Source organism: Pongo pygmaeus, chromosome 15, assembly GCF_028885625.2.
Source record: "Pongo pygmaeus isolate AG05252 chromosome 15, NHGRI_mPonPyg2-v2.0_pri, whole genome shotgun sequence".
Lineage (NCBI taxonomy): Eukaryota > Metazoa > Chordata > Mammalia > Primates > Hominidae > Pongo > Pongo pygmaeus.
This window is the reverse complement of record NC_072388.2, coordinates 99,230,513-99,245,032: the sequence shown is the minus strand read 5'-3', so window position 1 is coordinate 99,245,032 and position 14,520 is coordinate 99,230,513. Positions and strand designations below refer to the sequence as shown.

General features: G+C 60.2%; 2 protein-coding genes across 10 annotated transcripts in view; one reads left to right on the top strand and one right to left on the bottom strand.

The window, feature by feature from the left end:
• Positions 1-11,612, top strand: part of DEGS2 (delta 4-desaturase, sphingolipid 2) — a 31,828-nt gene extending 20,216 nt beyond the window's left edge. The window contains exons 2-3 of one of the 2 annotated variants that reach the window (XM_054448217.2): positions 7,429-8,171; positions 10,424-11,612. In XM_054448217.2, the coding sequence (XP_054304192.1) occupies positions 7,429-8,171; positions 10,424-10,570 (890 nt within the window). In that variant the 3' untranslated portion in view covers positions 10,571-11,612. The remainder of the gene's footprint in view (positions 1-7,428; positions 8,172-10,423) is intronic. The other variant, XM_063652069.1, reaches the window with a different exon arrangement.
• A 1,475-nt stretch (positions 11,613-13,087) lies between these two features.
• The window catches only part of EVL (Enah/Vasp-like), a 172,980-nt gene continuing 171,547 nt past the window's right edge, over positions 13,088-14,520 (bottom strand). For all 8 annotated transcript variants that reach the window (XM_054448214.2, XM_054448209.2, XM_054448210.2 and 5 more), the window contains one exon: positions 13,088-13,616. In XM_054448214.2, coding sequence (XP_054304189.1) covers positions 13,579-13,616 — 38 coding nt within the window. In that variant the 3' untranslated portion in view covers positions 13,088-13,578. The remainder of the gene's footprint in view (positions 13,617-14,520) is intronic.

Here is a 14,520-nt window from a genome sequence, read left to right as displayed (position 1 = left end):
TGGGGAGCACAAGTCTTCAGGGCTGGCTCTCCAGCTTGGCCCACGCTCCTTTTCCTGCGGGGAGGAAGCAGGGGCTTCCTTTCCACCTGTTGTTTTCAGCTAATAAACTTGGAATGTGCCATTCCCTCCCTCCCTGGCACTGGCACAAGCTGTTCCCCAGGTGAATGTCCCTCCTCCCTGCTCTGCCGGGCTCTGTCTTGCTTAGCCTTGCTCGCTCAGTTCAGTCCCACCTCCTGCAGAAAGCCCCTCCACTGCTCCCAGACCTGGCCCAGCTGGATGGGGACCCCTCCTCTGGGTTCCCCTCCATGGCTCCAAGCCCTCTGGGCTCTGGGCTCTTTAGGGCACAGTTGAAGAGCTTGGCTGTGGAGCTGAACTCCTGGCAAGGACCCTGACACCCACTTATTAGCCATGGGTGAGTCTGTAAACAGATGAAGGAGTTGGGACCTGGGCAAATTAAAAGGGGTTAATAAATCATACCTTCCTAATGGGGCTGTTGGGCAGATTAAATGAGGTGATATGTAAAGTGCTTATTCCAGGACTTGATGAGTATCAGCTGCGATGATAATGATTAATGTCTCAGAGATAGACCTGGCAAGGCCTGTCATTTCCCTAAGAACAGGGAATACTCTCTGCTTCCTCTATGCCTATGCTATTCCCAGTCCTCGGAGAAATGCTCTGTGTAACTGCCAGCATCTCTTTATAGAAGAGGCAGGAGTGAGGCTGAGAGAGGGGAAGCAACTTGTCCGGGAACACACAGGCCAGGCTGGTGCTCAGGCAGCCTCCTGCCCCACCCAGCTGGCTCCTGCAGCCTATGCCAAGCTCCTGGGTGCCCAGGGATGTTCAATAAAGATCATAATCTGACAGTCAGAATCCAGGAAGTCCGTGCAAAGATCTGGCTCCAGGAGCTCTGTGGGTTGGGGCCAAAGTCCATCTCCAGCTCCTGCCTGGGAGGGGGACATGCTCCCCAGAACATAACTTCCTAAGAAAGTGGGGTCTCCTAGGCCAGGGCTGAGGCTCCCTGACCTGAAAGGGCAGGACCAGAGCCAGCGAGACTGGCCCCATCAGAGACCCAGCCAGGCGTGGCCGGTGGAGTAAGAGGCAAGCTCTGGGTTTGTTTTTTTTTGAAAATGAATAGCTTTGTAATTGTGTTTGTTTTTAAATTATGAAAGCAGGGCACACATGGTAATACAAAAATTCAAATAAAAACAAAAGAGGAAATCCCGGAAGCGAGACTGCTGGCTGTTGCTGGATTATTTGCTTCAGAAAGGCCGGGGCTGGGGCTCTGTCAGTGGTAACTGGTAAAATCCAGGACCAAACTGCCAGAGCCACAAGGGGAACTTGGGGCTCCATCTCCCAGCCACGGAGCTGCTCGGCTGCAGGGTAGCCCTATCTCTGTAACGTACGGGGGCCTGGCTGCTCCCAGACCCTCAGTATATATTTGTCACCGGAAATGAAAGGCAGGTTTAGTGAGCAGCTGATAAGGTGGACACGTGCCACACCTTCCAGATCCAACTAGGTCCCGAGGTGCCTCCCGCACTGGACAGGGTCAGGCTTGTCTCTTGGCACAAAACCTCAGGTGGCAGGGATGGAAGCTGTGGGTAGGTGGCTTCCCAGAGCATTAGGCCAGAGCTGGGAGGAAGAAGTTTAGGAAGGAGGGGATTAGGAGGGCTTTGCTGCCTTTGTGAGGAGAGGCTTGTCCCAGGTCGGGTTACTCAGCTGTGGATGGGTCGGGGAAAGGCCACGTTGTGTGGAAGCATTTCCTGCTGTGGCCACCAGGTGGCATCGTCAACCCTGAGCAGGTTTGTGGTGGAACAGGGAGCTGGGAAGCAGGTGGCGGCAGAGGTGGAATGTTGGAGTGATGATGGGCAGTGACAGGGGCACCTCCCATGTGGCCAGTGAGTAACTGTCATATGATGGCATTTGGCCTCCCTGGGAAGGTGATACAGCAGGTCTCCCTAGATGTTGCCAGAGCCAGGGCTTGGGGGCTCACTGGGGCCCAGTGCGGAAGAGATAAGAGGCCCCTTTGCTTTTGGGAGCCCTGCTGGGGACAAGACAAAAGTGACTTTATTGGCAGCCAGTCAGGAGGGGCAGGGGTGGAGTGGCCCGCAACTGGGAGTAGGGGTCTGACATGGGGTGGTCCCTGTCTCTGCTACTCTTGGAGGCAAGGGCACAGCAGCCTCTGTGGCCTGGCTGCCTGTTTCTGATGCAGTTCCTCTGCTCAATGACTCAGCAGATTTGTAAGGAGAATTTCTGGGCAAAAGCTGTAACCCATCAGAGTCGCACCAGGGTGATGCAACTGTCCTGTGGGTGTAGGGGGCTTTGGGCTGGCCTCCCTTCAGCAGGCCCTGCCTCTGGCTCTGCCCTTTGGCATTTGATGAGTGAGCCTGCTAACTGGTATAAGTGTGCAGACGTTTCACACCTTGGTACCTGCTGCCTCTTCTTCCCCATGGGCCCTTAGGGAAGACCCCACCTCCATGTGCTCCCAGCCACAGAGGCTGTCAGAGCAGATGCCTTACAGATGGAGACTGAGGAGACAGGTCCAGAGAGGGACAGGGGCTTGCCCAAGGGCACACAGGAGTCTGACTGAACCTGATCCATGATTTTTTTTTTTTTTTTTTTTTGAGACGCTTTGTTGCCAGGCTGGAGTCCAGTGGTGTGATTTTGGCTCACTGCAACCTCTGCCTCCCAGGTTCAAGCAATTCTCCTGCCTCAGCCTCCCAAGTAGCTGGGACTACAGGCGCACGCCACCTTGTCCAGCTAATTTTTGTATTTTTAGTAGAGGCGGGGTTTCACCATGTTGGCCAGGCTGGTTTTGAACTCCTGACCTCAAGTGATCTGCCTGTCTCAGCCTCCCAAAGTGCTGGGATTACAGGTGTGAGCCACTGCGCCCAGCCCTGATCCAGGATTTTCTCTGGGTGCTTTGTGGCAGTGTAGCCAAGCACTAGATCGGTGCTGATGGAGTCCGAGTCCACATTGGGGCCTTGCTCACCATTGTGCAGGCCTGGAGTCGGGGGTCCTGAGTTCAACTTTTGGCTTGGTCAGCCTTGCTGCACCTTGGTGGGCCCTTCTTTGTGCCTCCCTGGACCTCAGACCCTTCCTGCCTGGACAGGGTGACTTCTAGCAACAGCTGTTGTTCATGGCCACCTGCCCAGATGCCTCGTGCCTCACTTGGGGCCACTGATGGAAGCCGTCTGTGTGGGTCTGTGTATCTTGGTTCCAGGTGGCTGTGCACGTCGGGCTCTGTGCTGCCCCACGGAGCAGAGAGTCCTCAAGGCACATGTGTCGCCCAGCTACTCCTGCCATCCAGGCTGGAGGTCTGGAAGGGCAGAGTCACACCTGAGGTCAGCTGAATGCCCACAGCAGGACAGAGCTCCCAGGCTGCGCCAGGTTTGGGTGTCTAGCCCATGCAGGCCCGCAATTCCTCATGGGGCTGCCAGGGAGCTGTGTCTCTCCTTGTCCTTCTCTGCCTTGGGCATTCCCCCTCTCTTGTGGCCCAGAGAAGATGGGGCCCAAGGCCATGGAACCCATTGACTCCCACTCCCCAGCCCCACCCATTCTCCCTGTCCCCTTTCTTTGAGGCCCTGGAAGAGGCCCTGTATTAGTGTTCTCCAGAGAGACAGAACTGATAGGATCTATCTATGTATCTCTCTCTCTCATCCATCTATCTATCTATCTATCTATCTATCTATCTATCTATCTATCTAATCTATCTATCCATCTATCTATCTATCTATCTATCTATCTAATCTATCTATCCATCTATCTATCTATCTGTCTATCTATCTATCTATCTATCTATCTATCTATCTATCTATCTATCTAATCTATCTATCCATCTATCTATCTATCTATCTATCTATCTAATCTATCTATCCATCTATCTATCTATCTGTCTATCTATCTATCTATCTATCTATCTATCTATCTATCTATCTATCTAATCTATCTGTTTTTGCCATTACTGTCACCCAGGCTGGAGTGCAGTGGTGCAATTGCGGCTCACTGTAGCCCCGAACTCCTGGGCTCAAGTGATCTTCCCACCTCAGCCTCCCAAGTAGCTGGGACCACAGGCCCACACCACCACACCTGGCTGATTTTTAAACTTTTTGCATAATAAGGCCTTGCTATATTGCCCAGGCTGATCCTGACCTTCTGGGCTCAAGGAAACCTCCTGCCTCAGCCTCCCAAATTGCTGGGATTACAGTGTAAGCCACCATGCTTGGCTCAATTGATCTATCGATCTATCTATCTTCCTTCCTTCCTTTCCCTCCCTCCCTCCCTTCCTTCTTTCCTTCCATTCATCCATCCATCCATCCATCCATCCATCCAAAGAGGGGATTTATTAGGGGAATTGGCTCATGTGATTATGGAGGCTGTAAAGTCCCATGACAGACTGTCTGCAAGCTGGAGACCCAGGGGTGGCAGTAGGGGTAGCATGGTTCAGTCTGAGTCTGAGGGCCTCAGAACCAGGGAACTCGATGGTGGAACCCTCAGTATGATACTGAAGGCCTGAAAGCGGGTGGAGGGTGCTGGTGTAGTTCCTGGAGTCCAAAGGCTGGAGTTTTGATATCCAAGGACTAGAGAAGCGTGTGTTGCAGCTCCAAGAGAGGGAAGCGGTGGGAGATGGAGAGAGGGATGGGAGGAGAGAGGGAGGGAAAGACAGGAGGGAGACCCTTGCTTTTGCCTTTTTGTTCTATCGGGGCCCTAGCTGATTGGATGGTGCTGGCCCACATTGTGGGCGGGCCTTCCTCACTCAGTCCACTTACCCTCTGCCAGTCTGGAAACACCTTGACAGACACCCAGAAATAACGCTCCATAGCTCTCGAGGAGTTCCTGAGTCCCCCTGGAACCCAGCTCCAGTGCCCCTTGCCTTCTCCATGATGCCCACCCTGGCATCTCCTTCCCGTCCTGCCGTCCTCTGGTGCCTTCCTGTCGCCCTCCCTGCCCCATGCCCTGGGCGGACCCACCCTCGCTACCTCATCTCACCCTCGCCTTGCCTCGGGCTGTGCCGGAACGGCTCCTGCTGAGACGCCATGACCTGGCTAAGTCCAGGGACACCTGCTCTCTCTTCTTGCCCCTGAACCTCTGTGACCCCTGGCAGCTGACCACCTCCAAGCCCTGGCTTCAGTTACGACTCCGTCCTGACCGCACCCAGGGTGACCTCAGCCACGACCCACTCCTGCACATCCAGTCTGCATGGCGTGGTCCCAAGTGTTCCTGGCATGTCCCCACTCCCACTCCCGCAGGGACCTGGGTGCTCTGCAGCTGAAGATGGTAGATCTTTGCAATCTTTGCAAAAAGCGTGGGTTGTTTTCTCCTGGCAAGGAGTCAGTCAGCTGACCTTGGGTGGGTGCAAAGTAGACCCACTCCTAAGACAGGGCTTCTGGGGGCCCACTGGAGGCTGGGGTGTTCAGTGAGGCCTTTCTGCCCAGTGGGTTGGGACTCCCAGCCTGTGCCACCTCTGGAACTCCTTGGGTGCAAAGCTCTAGCAGCTGCTGTTTTCAGAACTGTCATGGGGCTCCTGCTCTAGCAAAGCTTCTCTGGGCCTCAGGCCTTTGGCAGGAGCCCCCTGTACCCGCAGTGTGGGTGTCTCGGGCTCCCTGAGTGCCATTCTCTGCTCATTCAGCTCCTTGGGGGTCCCTCAGCCACGTGCTGCAGTCCAGCAGGTGCCTGCAGGCAGGTGAGGTGACCTGGGGCTCCCTGCATCTGTTCCCTCCTTGAGTCGCACCCTGCACTGCCTGTGCTCAGCTGCCTCGTGCACTGCTCAGTTTTCAGTTACTTCCAGCTCCCAAGCCTGCAAGCTTCGGGCCTGCTCTTGTTGAAACAAGCCAGGGCCAGGCCATCGCCCCAAGACCAGCTTTTACTCTTCGATCAGAGCACTTCCTTTAATGACAATAGTACCAGCTTGTGCCTATTGAGCGCTGGCACCCCCAGGGCTCAGACTATCGTGCTGGCCTCTCCACAGCCTGACGGGCATAGAGGAATGGTGTCCCCATTTCCCAGATGGGAAGATGCAGGCTGGTGGGGCCCCTGCTATTGGCCAGGTGATGGCTGGGGTTGGGCCCCTGAGGTTTGTTGGGACCTGCCTGCACTAGGCCTCTTGCCAGATGCGCCACACTGGAAACAGCCCAGAGTCCACTCAGAGGGGACTTAGGGGCATGCCTGTTGGATGGGCCAGCCCAGTGGCTGTTTCTGGGGTCCCAGTGGCTCTGGAGGCCCCAGCACACCTATGGGAGACAGGAGCAGCCCATAGCTGGGGCCGGGTGAGGGGCTGGCGGGGTGGGCGCTGCTGTCCTTCTGTGTGCAGGTTTCTCCTCTCTCCGGTGGTCCACAGTGGAGCCCCTGAGGGAAGGCTGGGGCTTGGAGGGGCAGCTGAGTCCTAGGAGGTGCTGAGGAAAGCGGGAAGGGCACGGGGCTCCCTGAAAGTGGGCTGCACAGGGCACGGGGAGGGACCCTGAGGGTGCACCCCACAGGCAGAACTTAGTATCTCTGTTCAGCAGATGGGGAAAGTGAGGCCCATTCTCCAAGGTCAGGGCTGCCAGGCTCTGTCATGGCTCTCGCCTCTGAGGGGTGCAGGAGTGACTGATGCTTCCCTGCACCCAAGAGCTGGAGGCCTGGGCTGGCCACCCCAGAGCTGCCTGCTTGTGGCTCACCTGGCACAGGTGTGGTCTGCCCCTCCCTCTTGCCCCAAGGTTTGGTCTCCTTCCAAGGGGAAGCAGTGGATGGTTGCCTGTAGAATGGGGGATGGGGGGGTTGGGGTGGGAGTGGGGCTGGAGCTGGCCAGCCCCCAGGTGGGTTGGCTACTGCCCGGCGGGCAGGGGCGTCCCTGGGTAAGAGGGAGGCAGTGGGCAGTGGTGCCTTGGGACCTGCAGTCTCAGCCTACATCCAGACACACAAAGGGCACTTTGCATGCGACTTCCTTGGCCCTGCGCCTGGGCCAGAGCCTTCCTGAGTGGGAGCTGCCAGCAGGTCCTCCTTGCCCTGCCTGACAGAAGACATTGCTTCCCTGCCTGGGACCACTTTGCTGCGGGCGCTGGGCCCCCACCTCCTGGCTGAGGCCCCCCCCGTGCTTGAGTACACAGACAGCACCGAGGCACAGCCTCTGAATCGTCCCCGCTGGCCCAGACCTGCTGGGTGGGAACAAGCTGGGATGAGTCCTGGCTCGGGGAGCAGCAGGGCCCATCTGCCAGCGTGGGCCGCAGGTGCCCCTGCTGGAGTCCCGCCCTCTGAGTCTGGTGGGATAAGGCTCGGCTAGGGTGGGGGCCAGCGGGCCCTCGAGGGACAGGGCCTGTGTGCAGGGGTAAAGGGACCAGCGAGGTTTGCTGGCCACTCCCACCTTCTCACCCCTCGGCCACTGCAGTGGGAGCGGAGGAGGGCGGGGTGCAGCCCCACTGAGCAGGGCCTCACACCTCCCTGTCTTCCTTGCAGCCAAGTACCCGGCCATCAAGGCCCTGATGCGGCCGGACCCGCGCCTCAAGTGGGCGGTGCTGGCGCTGGTGCTGGTGCAGCTGCTGGCCTGCTGGCTGGTGCGCGGGCTGGCCTGGCGCTGGCTGCTGTTCTGGGCCTACGCCTTTGGAGGCTGCGTGAACCACTCGCTGACGCTGGCCATCCACGACATCTCGCACAACGCGGCCTTTGGCACGGGCTGTGCGGCGCGCAACCGCTGGCTGGCCGTGTTTGCCAATCTGCCCGTGGGTGTGCCCTACGCCGCCTCCTTCAAGAAGTACCACGTGGACCACCACCGCTACCTGGGCGGCGATGGGCTGGACGTGGACGTGCCCACGCGTCTGGAGGGCTGGTTCTTCTGCACACCCGCCCGCAAGCTGCTCTGGCTGGTGCTGCAGCCCTTCTTCTACTCACTGCGGCCGCTCTGCGTCCACCCCAAGGCTGTGACCCGCATGGAGGTGCTCAACACGCTGGTGCAGCTGGCGGCCGACGTGGCCATCTTTGCCCTCTGGGGGCTCAAGCCCGTGGTCTACCTGCTGGCCAGCTCCTTCCTGGGCCTGGGCCTGCACCCCATCTCGGGCCACTTCGTGGCCGAGCACTACATGTTCCTCAAGGGCCACGAGACCTACTCCTATTACGGGCCCCTCAACTGGATCACCTTCAATGTGGGCTACCACGTGGAGCACCACGACTTCCCCAGCATCCCGGGCTACAGCCTGCCGCTGGTATGTGGCTGGGGTGGCAGGGCTGCGGCGGGGCAGGGCTGCGCAGCCATCGGAGGAGGTGGGGGCCCGGGAAGGGCCTTGGGCCGTGCCTAGCAGCCTCCCTCTTCTTGTGCTGGTCATGGCATGGCCACTCGCACTTGTCCCCAGGGCAGGAGGAAAGGCCACACAACACAGGCGAGTCCTCTGCTGGAGGCTGAAGCAAATTCAGGGAGGTGGGGTCTGAGAGGCATTTCACAGTCCAGGCTGCTTGAGGCCGCCATGATACTGACGGGGTGTCTTCCTTGAAGAGGAGCGGCATTAGCAACACTGCACAGGAAGCACCATCCTTCCCATCTGCAGTCTCTTTCCCTGCTCATTCCTTGTCATCGCCCTGTGACCCTCCAGGGGACAGAGAGAACAGGGTGGGCCTTGCCCTTCGCAGCTCAAGGGGCTTGGGCAGAGCTGATGGGGAGCGGAAGCCCCAGGTATGGGCACCTCTACCTTAGGAGACTGGGAGCTGGAGAATTCCTGAATGAGAAAGGAGGAAGGGGAAGGGGGAGGAGAAGCCGTCCCTCAGCCACTGCCAGCCTGCGCCTTGGTAGCCTCTGGCTGCCTGGAAAGAGCTGGAGTTACCTGTGGCAAAGAGGGCGGGAGGAGGTGGCACTGGGGAGGTGTTCGAGCACCTGAGCGCACGCCTCTGTGTGCACCGGGGTGTGCACGTTGTCTTGTGTGTGAGCATGTTTGCCCTGGGATTATGTGTGGGTGCCTGCCCACGTGCGCAGGTATTTGCATGTGTGCCTGGGCGTGTGCACACGCATCTGCGTGTGGTTATGTGTGAGCGCTTACCTGGTTGTGCAGGTGTTTGTGCACACATCCCTGTATGCGTGTGTGTGCACCCTGGCCTGTGTGACTCTGGAATCCCTCAGACCAAATTCCAAGCCTGGGCCATGGCCTGTGCCCTCCATTCCGGCTGGCAGTACCAAGGCGGCGCCCTGCACCAGGGACCATCTCACTTGAACCTCACCACAGCCCAGGAGGCAGCTGCCTCCTCATCCATTATCCCTGTTGTATAGAGAAGAAGGCAGAGGCACAGGGGGAGACGTGCCCGCCTCAGGAGGTGACGGGGCAGAGGGGAGACGTGCCCGCCTCAGGAGGTGACGGGGCGGAGGGCAGAAATGCCCGCCTCAGGAGGTGATGGGACGGAGGGGAGAGGTGCCCGCCTCAGGAGGTGACGGGGCGGAGGGGAGAGGTGCCCGCCTCAGGAGGTGACGGGGCGGAGGGGAGAGGTGCCCGCCTCAGGGGGTGACGGGGCGGAGGGGAGAGGTGCCTGCCTCAGGAGGTGGCAGAGCAAGAATCCAGACCCAAGTTGGCGAGAGTGCCTGCTGTGGGCCACGAGCCTTTGCCTCTCCTGGGCAAAGTGAGAGGTTCTAGGTGCCTGGTGCTGGCCCCGCTGTCCTGGTTTTGCGGCCAGGCTCCCTGCGTCCTGAGAGCATCCTTAGGAGGTGACAGGGCGAAGAGGGGGCAGGAAGGGCATCCCTGTGATGGGAGCTGGGCCAAGGCTGCATGCTGTTGAGCAGTGGGGCGGCGTGGTGGTGGCGCAGTTGCGGGCGCTGAAGCTGGGAGCACTTCTTGGAGGAAGTGGGTGGGGGTGTCTGTGTAGAGCAAAGGCTGGAGGGGACAGCAGGTGCTCAAGAGGCCCTTGGAACGTCACAAGCAGTGAGGCTGGCCGAGGCCGAGGTTGGCGGGTCACAGGGCTGAGATGCATGGGTGTGACACTGTGGTCTGGCAGGACTCAGGCGGGCACTCAGCACTGCGCAGGCGCTGCGGGAGAACCCCCCGAGGGCCCACCACCCCAGCAGTGGGGTCTGCTTGGTCAGAAGGCGGGGCTGAGTGGAGTGGTGCAATGAATTCTGCAACTACCACTTGGGGCAGGTGCTCTGAGCTGAGCCCGTGGGTGCCTCTGCCACAGCATCCTGGGCGCAGCTCAGGCCACCAGGCCCTCCAGCAGCCAGCACCAGCCTTCTGGGCACCCAGGAAGTGGTGGGTGGCAGGGAGGACCAGAGGGGTGGCCTTGTGTTTGGCCAAGCTGGACATGGGCACCCCAAAGGCGACGGTGTGTGTGCATTATGTACACCCGTGTGTACGTGCGCAAAAACGTTTGTACATGAATATGCGTATGCATGCCCGCTGTGTGTGCTCAGGTGTCTGCGTGTGTGCTCGCGGGTGCGGCCCCGAGGAGAACCAGCCCCTGAGCCCCGCCTTCCTCTCTACAGGTGCGGAAGATCGCGCCTGAGTACTACGACCACCTGCCGCAGCACCACTCCTGGGTGAAGGTGCTCTGGGATTTTGTGTTTGAGGACTCCCTGGGGCCCTATGCCAGGGTGAAGCGGGTGTACAGGCTGGCAAAGGACGGCCTGTGAGCCCGGGCTGCCTCCTGGTGGCGGCCATTTTCCCCCACCGGCCCCTCGGCCTCGCACCCCAGCACTGAGAAGCTGCATTTCCTTCCTGTGCTCTGGACTGCTGTCCTTGTCCCCGAGGAGTGTCCCGCGCAGCCACACCTGGCGACAGCAGTGTGGGCTGCAGGGCTGCGTCTGCACGTGGACTTGCCCTGGACCTTGAGTGTGGCCCTCCCTTTCTGGGCCTCCCCGGGTGAGGCCTGGCCCTGCCCCACCATGACCTGGGTGCTCTGAGCCCACGGTTCCCACGGAGCTGACTTCTCTGGGGTGCCTGTGCCCTATATTAAACCCGGCGTTTGTTTCACAGCCCATGGATTGTGCTTCTGAGGGGGTGGTCTGGGCTTTAGCCTGGCCCCAGGGAATGGGGCGCTGGGCCGCCCCGATGGGTGGAGCTTGAGGCCTGAGTGCCACTTCCTCCAGGCCAGGCCCAGGTCCTGCTGTGCACTCCTGGCTCTTTGTGGGACGGTGGCTGCTGCTGGCAGTGCTCCCTGAGGGCCTGCCACTGTGGTGTGCACACACACTGAGGTGTGGACAGCAGAAAGCTCACTTTGGTCATCTGTGTGGCCCCAAATCCCTCTTAGGGGCCTGGGGATCCCACTGCTCCCTTGCCTGGCTGAGCCATACAGAGGCTGGCTCCCCCATCCCCCTGAGCCCACACCACCTGCCTCACCCCCACCCCTTGGGCCTGCTCACCACCTGCTCTCCGTATGCCCTCCCGCGGCAGGGAGCGTCCCTGAACCCAGAGAGGGTCTGTCCCCGACACCAGCTCGGAGGAGGGGCTGGAGGACCTCTGCCCAGATCTGGCACCCAAGGCCGGGGGCTGGCCGGGCAGGTGACTGTCCTGGTGAGCCACAGCTCAGAGGGATGTGGGCCGGGCAGCGTCCTGGGAGCCTGTGTGACGTGGGACATGTGTCGGTCCTTTCTACAGAAGGGCTGAGGGTGCAGCTGGGACCTAGGAGGTTGTCTTCTCCTGGAGGGCAGGGCTGGGTTGGGGTGGGGTGGGTCCTGATGTCCCAGAGGTGGGCAGGCAGCAGGAGGGGTGCCTGAGCGAGGCCCTCCCTGCCAGAGAGGGGTGGAGTGGGCCCACTGCAATCCAGCAGTGGATGCAGCTCCCACCACCACCTTGGGGAAGGTGGCCTCAGTCTCCAGGACTTAGGAATGGAGACTGAGGCTACAGTCAGGGTTTGAAGGCCTCTCCATGAGTGGGGTGCCGGGGGCTGTCCCTGCTGGCCTGGGAGATGCAGGTCTCCCCCGATACCTGGGAGTGGCCCCGCACAGTGCCGGCCTCCCATGTCCCTGAGTGGGCAGCCTGCTGAGTGGCGCAGGGAAGAGGCCTGAGCCCAGGACTTGTTCTGCAAAGGAAGTGCTGCTGGCCCTGGCACCAGGACTTTGAGCCGGGCAGCCCCTCCCTGTGCACACAGGCCCGCCCACAGGCTGAGGGGAACCCAGAGCACCCGCTCCTCCTGCTGTGCCTGAGGGGGCACCTCGTCCAGCACACTTTTCTGCAGACAGCGCAAAGGGGCATGTCCAGGCCTCACCCACAAACTGAAGGCCGGGCCCAGGGTTGGAGCATGGCTCCGAAGACAGTCCTTAGAGCTCTCCTGGGCATTCTACACGACTCCTGGCCTGGGGGGGAGTGGGGGCGGCAGGGAAGCAGGAGAGAGCAGCTCTGAGCTGTGGTCTGCAGGCCCTGGGTTAAAAGTGCCACCAGACCTAGGCGAAGCCACTCAGAGAGCAGAGCCTCCTAAGGGGCAGAGCCGTCATATTCCTGTTGCTAGGGCTGCCGGGAAGCCCAAGGACGTGCAGTGTGCTAGGAGCCGGCCCTTGAGATCAGCCACTGGGTCCCAGCAGGCAGTGCCGCTCCCTCCCCTGCCATGGCCCTCAGGGGCTGCTGGGCACACTGCTCTGTGGCTGCGGGAGGTTATGTGGGAGAACTGGGGTCATGAATGGTCACAGGATCTCAAGGCCTGCTTGTTGGTGGCCCTGGTTCCTTGAAGCTGAGGGTCAGAGCCTCTGTCTCTGGCTGTTGCCTCAGGGCAGGGGCCTGGGACAGCCCATTGCAGGCCAGGTGGTCCTCCCAGGAAACTTTGTGGGGCTGAGGAGAAGGCAAAGCTGCCTTTTGTTTGCCTGGTGCCTGCTAAGCCCCAAGTCCATCCCTCCTCTGAACAGGACGCTCACGGGGCCCTGCCCGTCAGAATGCACGCGGAGTCCTGTGAGGTTCGGGGGTGTGGGCTGCACTTAAGGACCATCTTCCTTCCTGAGGATCCCGTAGGGAGTTCCCTACAGGCAGGACCTGAAGCCCAGCCCCAGGATACCACCCCACCCTCCCGGGGCTTGGGAATGTTCTGAGCCCAGCTTCCTGTCGAAGACCGCCATCTTGCTCCTACGACTCCTGGTCACCGTGGTCCCGGGCCCTCCTCTGAAAAGGGGCATCCCCAGCCCGCAGCGTGATGGACCAATGCGAGGGCCTGAGCCAGAGAGTGCGGACAGTGAACGGTTTATTACTGTGTGGACACAGACACCGTGGTGCATGACAGTTTCAACACCATGAGCGCTGGGGACGGAGCTGTGCCTGGACAGCGCTGCGGTGCGTGGTGGCGCCACGCCGGGCCGGCTGTCACTGCCAGCTGAGGCGCTAACAGCGTCACCTGGGAGAAAACCTGGAAACTGTCTAATGAAGCAGGTGACTTAGGGGCGTCTCTCTAGAAACCCAAAGAAATGTACCTTAAATAAGCAAATATAAAACACAGAAAAGACGAGCAGACCTGGTGTTCTGTTCAGGCAGAATCTAAAAAACCCAGGAGTTGTTGGTTTCCTCACTGTAATGTGTGATCACAGGTCAGGACGTTTCACAGCAGTGCGCCCAGGCTCCTGTGCGTGCTCTGGTGCACTGGAGTCTGGGGCTGGCTGGGCTCCTGGCTGTCCTCTGTCACCGGATGGGCTCGACGAATCAGCGCAGCGAGGCCGGCCCCTTACGTGGTGCTGATCCCACTCAGCTCCTGCCTGATGGCTGCGGGACAGGTGGCGGCGACTCAGGTGCAGCCATGACCAGTGCAGCCCGGCTCCTCATCAGGGCCCCGCACCCCTGGTGTGAACCTGCCTGGTATGTGCCCCTGCTCCATCTCCTGGGAGCCCCACCCAGGCTTTGGCGTAGATCTCTGGGGTGATGACCAAAGGCTTTGGGTCTCATCTGCCATTCCTTCTGTGGCAGCCCCTGCTGCCACTGCCCTATTAGGGGAGGACCTGGTGTGGGGACAGAGGCCGATGCCCTGCCTGTGGCCTCATTGCTGCTGAGGAGTGCTGGGCACCGGAACCCTGGTGTGAGGAGCTGCTCTGTGTGGGGACGCAGGGTCTTTGGAGGCTCTGGACAGATGGGTGTCCAGGTGCCGGGGGCCCGGGAGCCCTTCCCCCAACATAGTAGAGGCTGAGGCTCTGCCCTCCCAGCTCCTGCAGGGGTCAGCAGGAAATCTTGGCCCTGGACCCCAGGGACTGCCCTGGCTCTGCTCACTCCTCAGGAGAGGCAGGGTCCTCTCTTGTCTTCTTACCTCCCCCTGGCTTCCTCACCACCCCAAGCTAGTGCTCCAACCCCCGGCCTCCCAAATTTGGGCCTTTCCTTCCTTCCTCTGGTATCCGTTCTCTCCCAGACTCCCCCTCCTTTATGTCAACTCAGGCCTCTCCCTGGATGGACCTTGTTGGGCCAAGAGCCAACAGCCAGGAGAAGGTGGTGGGTGGTGGGGGCTGGGGGATGGGAGCTGCTTCTCAGAGCCCCTGGCATGGCCCATGCCTCCCGCCGGGCTCTCAGCCAGGGTGGGTTCTACCTGGGGCTGTACCCACAGCAGGTGGACTGGCTGTGGTAGGCCCTGGGTTTCTGACCCAGCTATGCCTGGGGCCGGACGGCACCCAGCAGTAAGGCG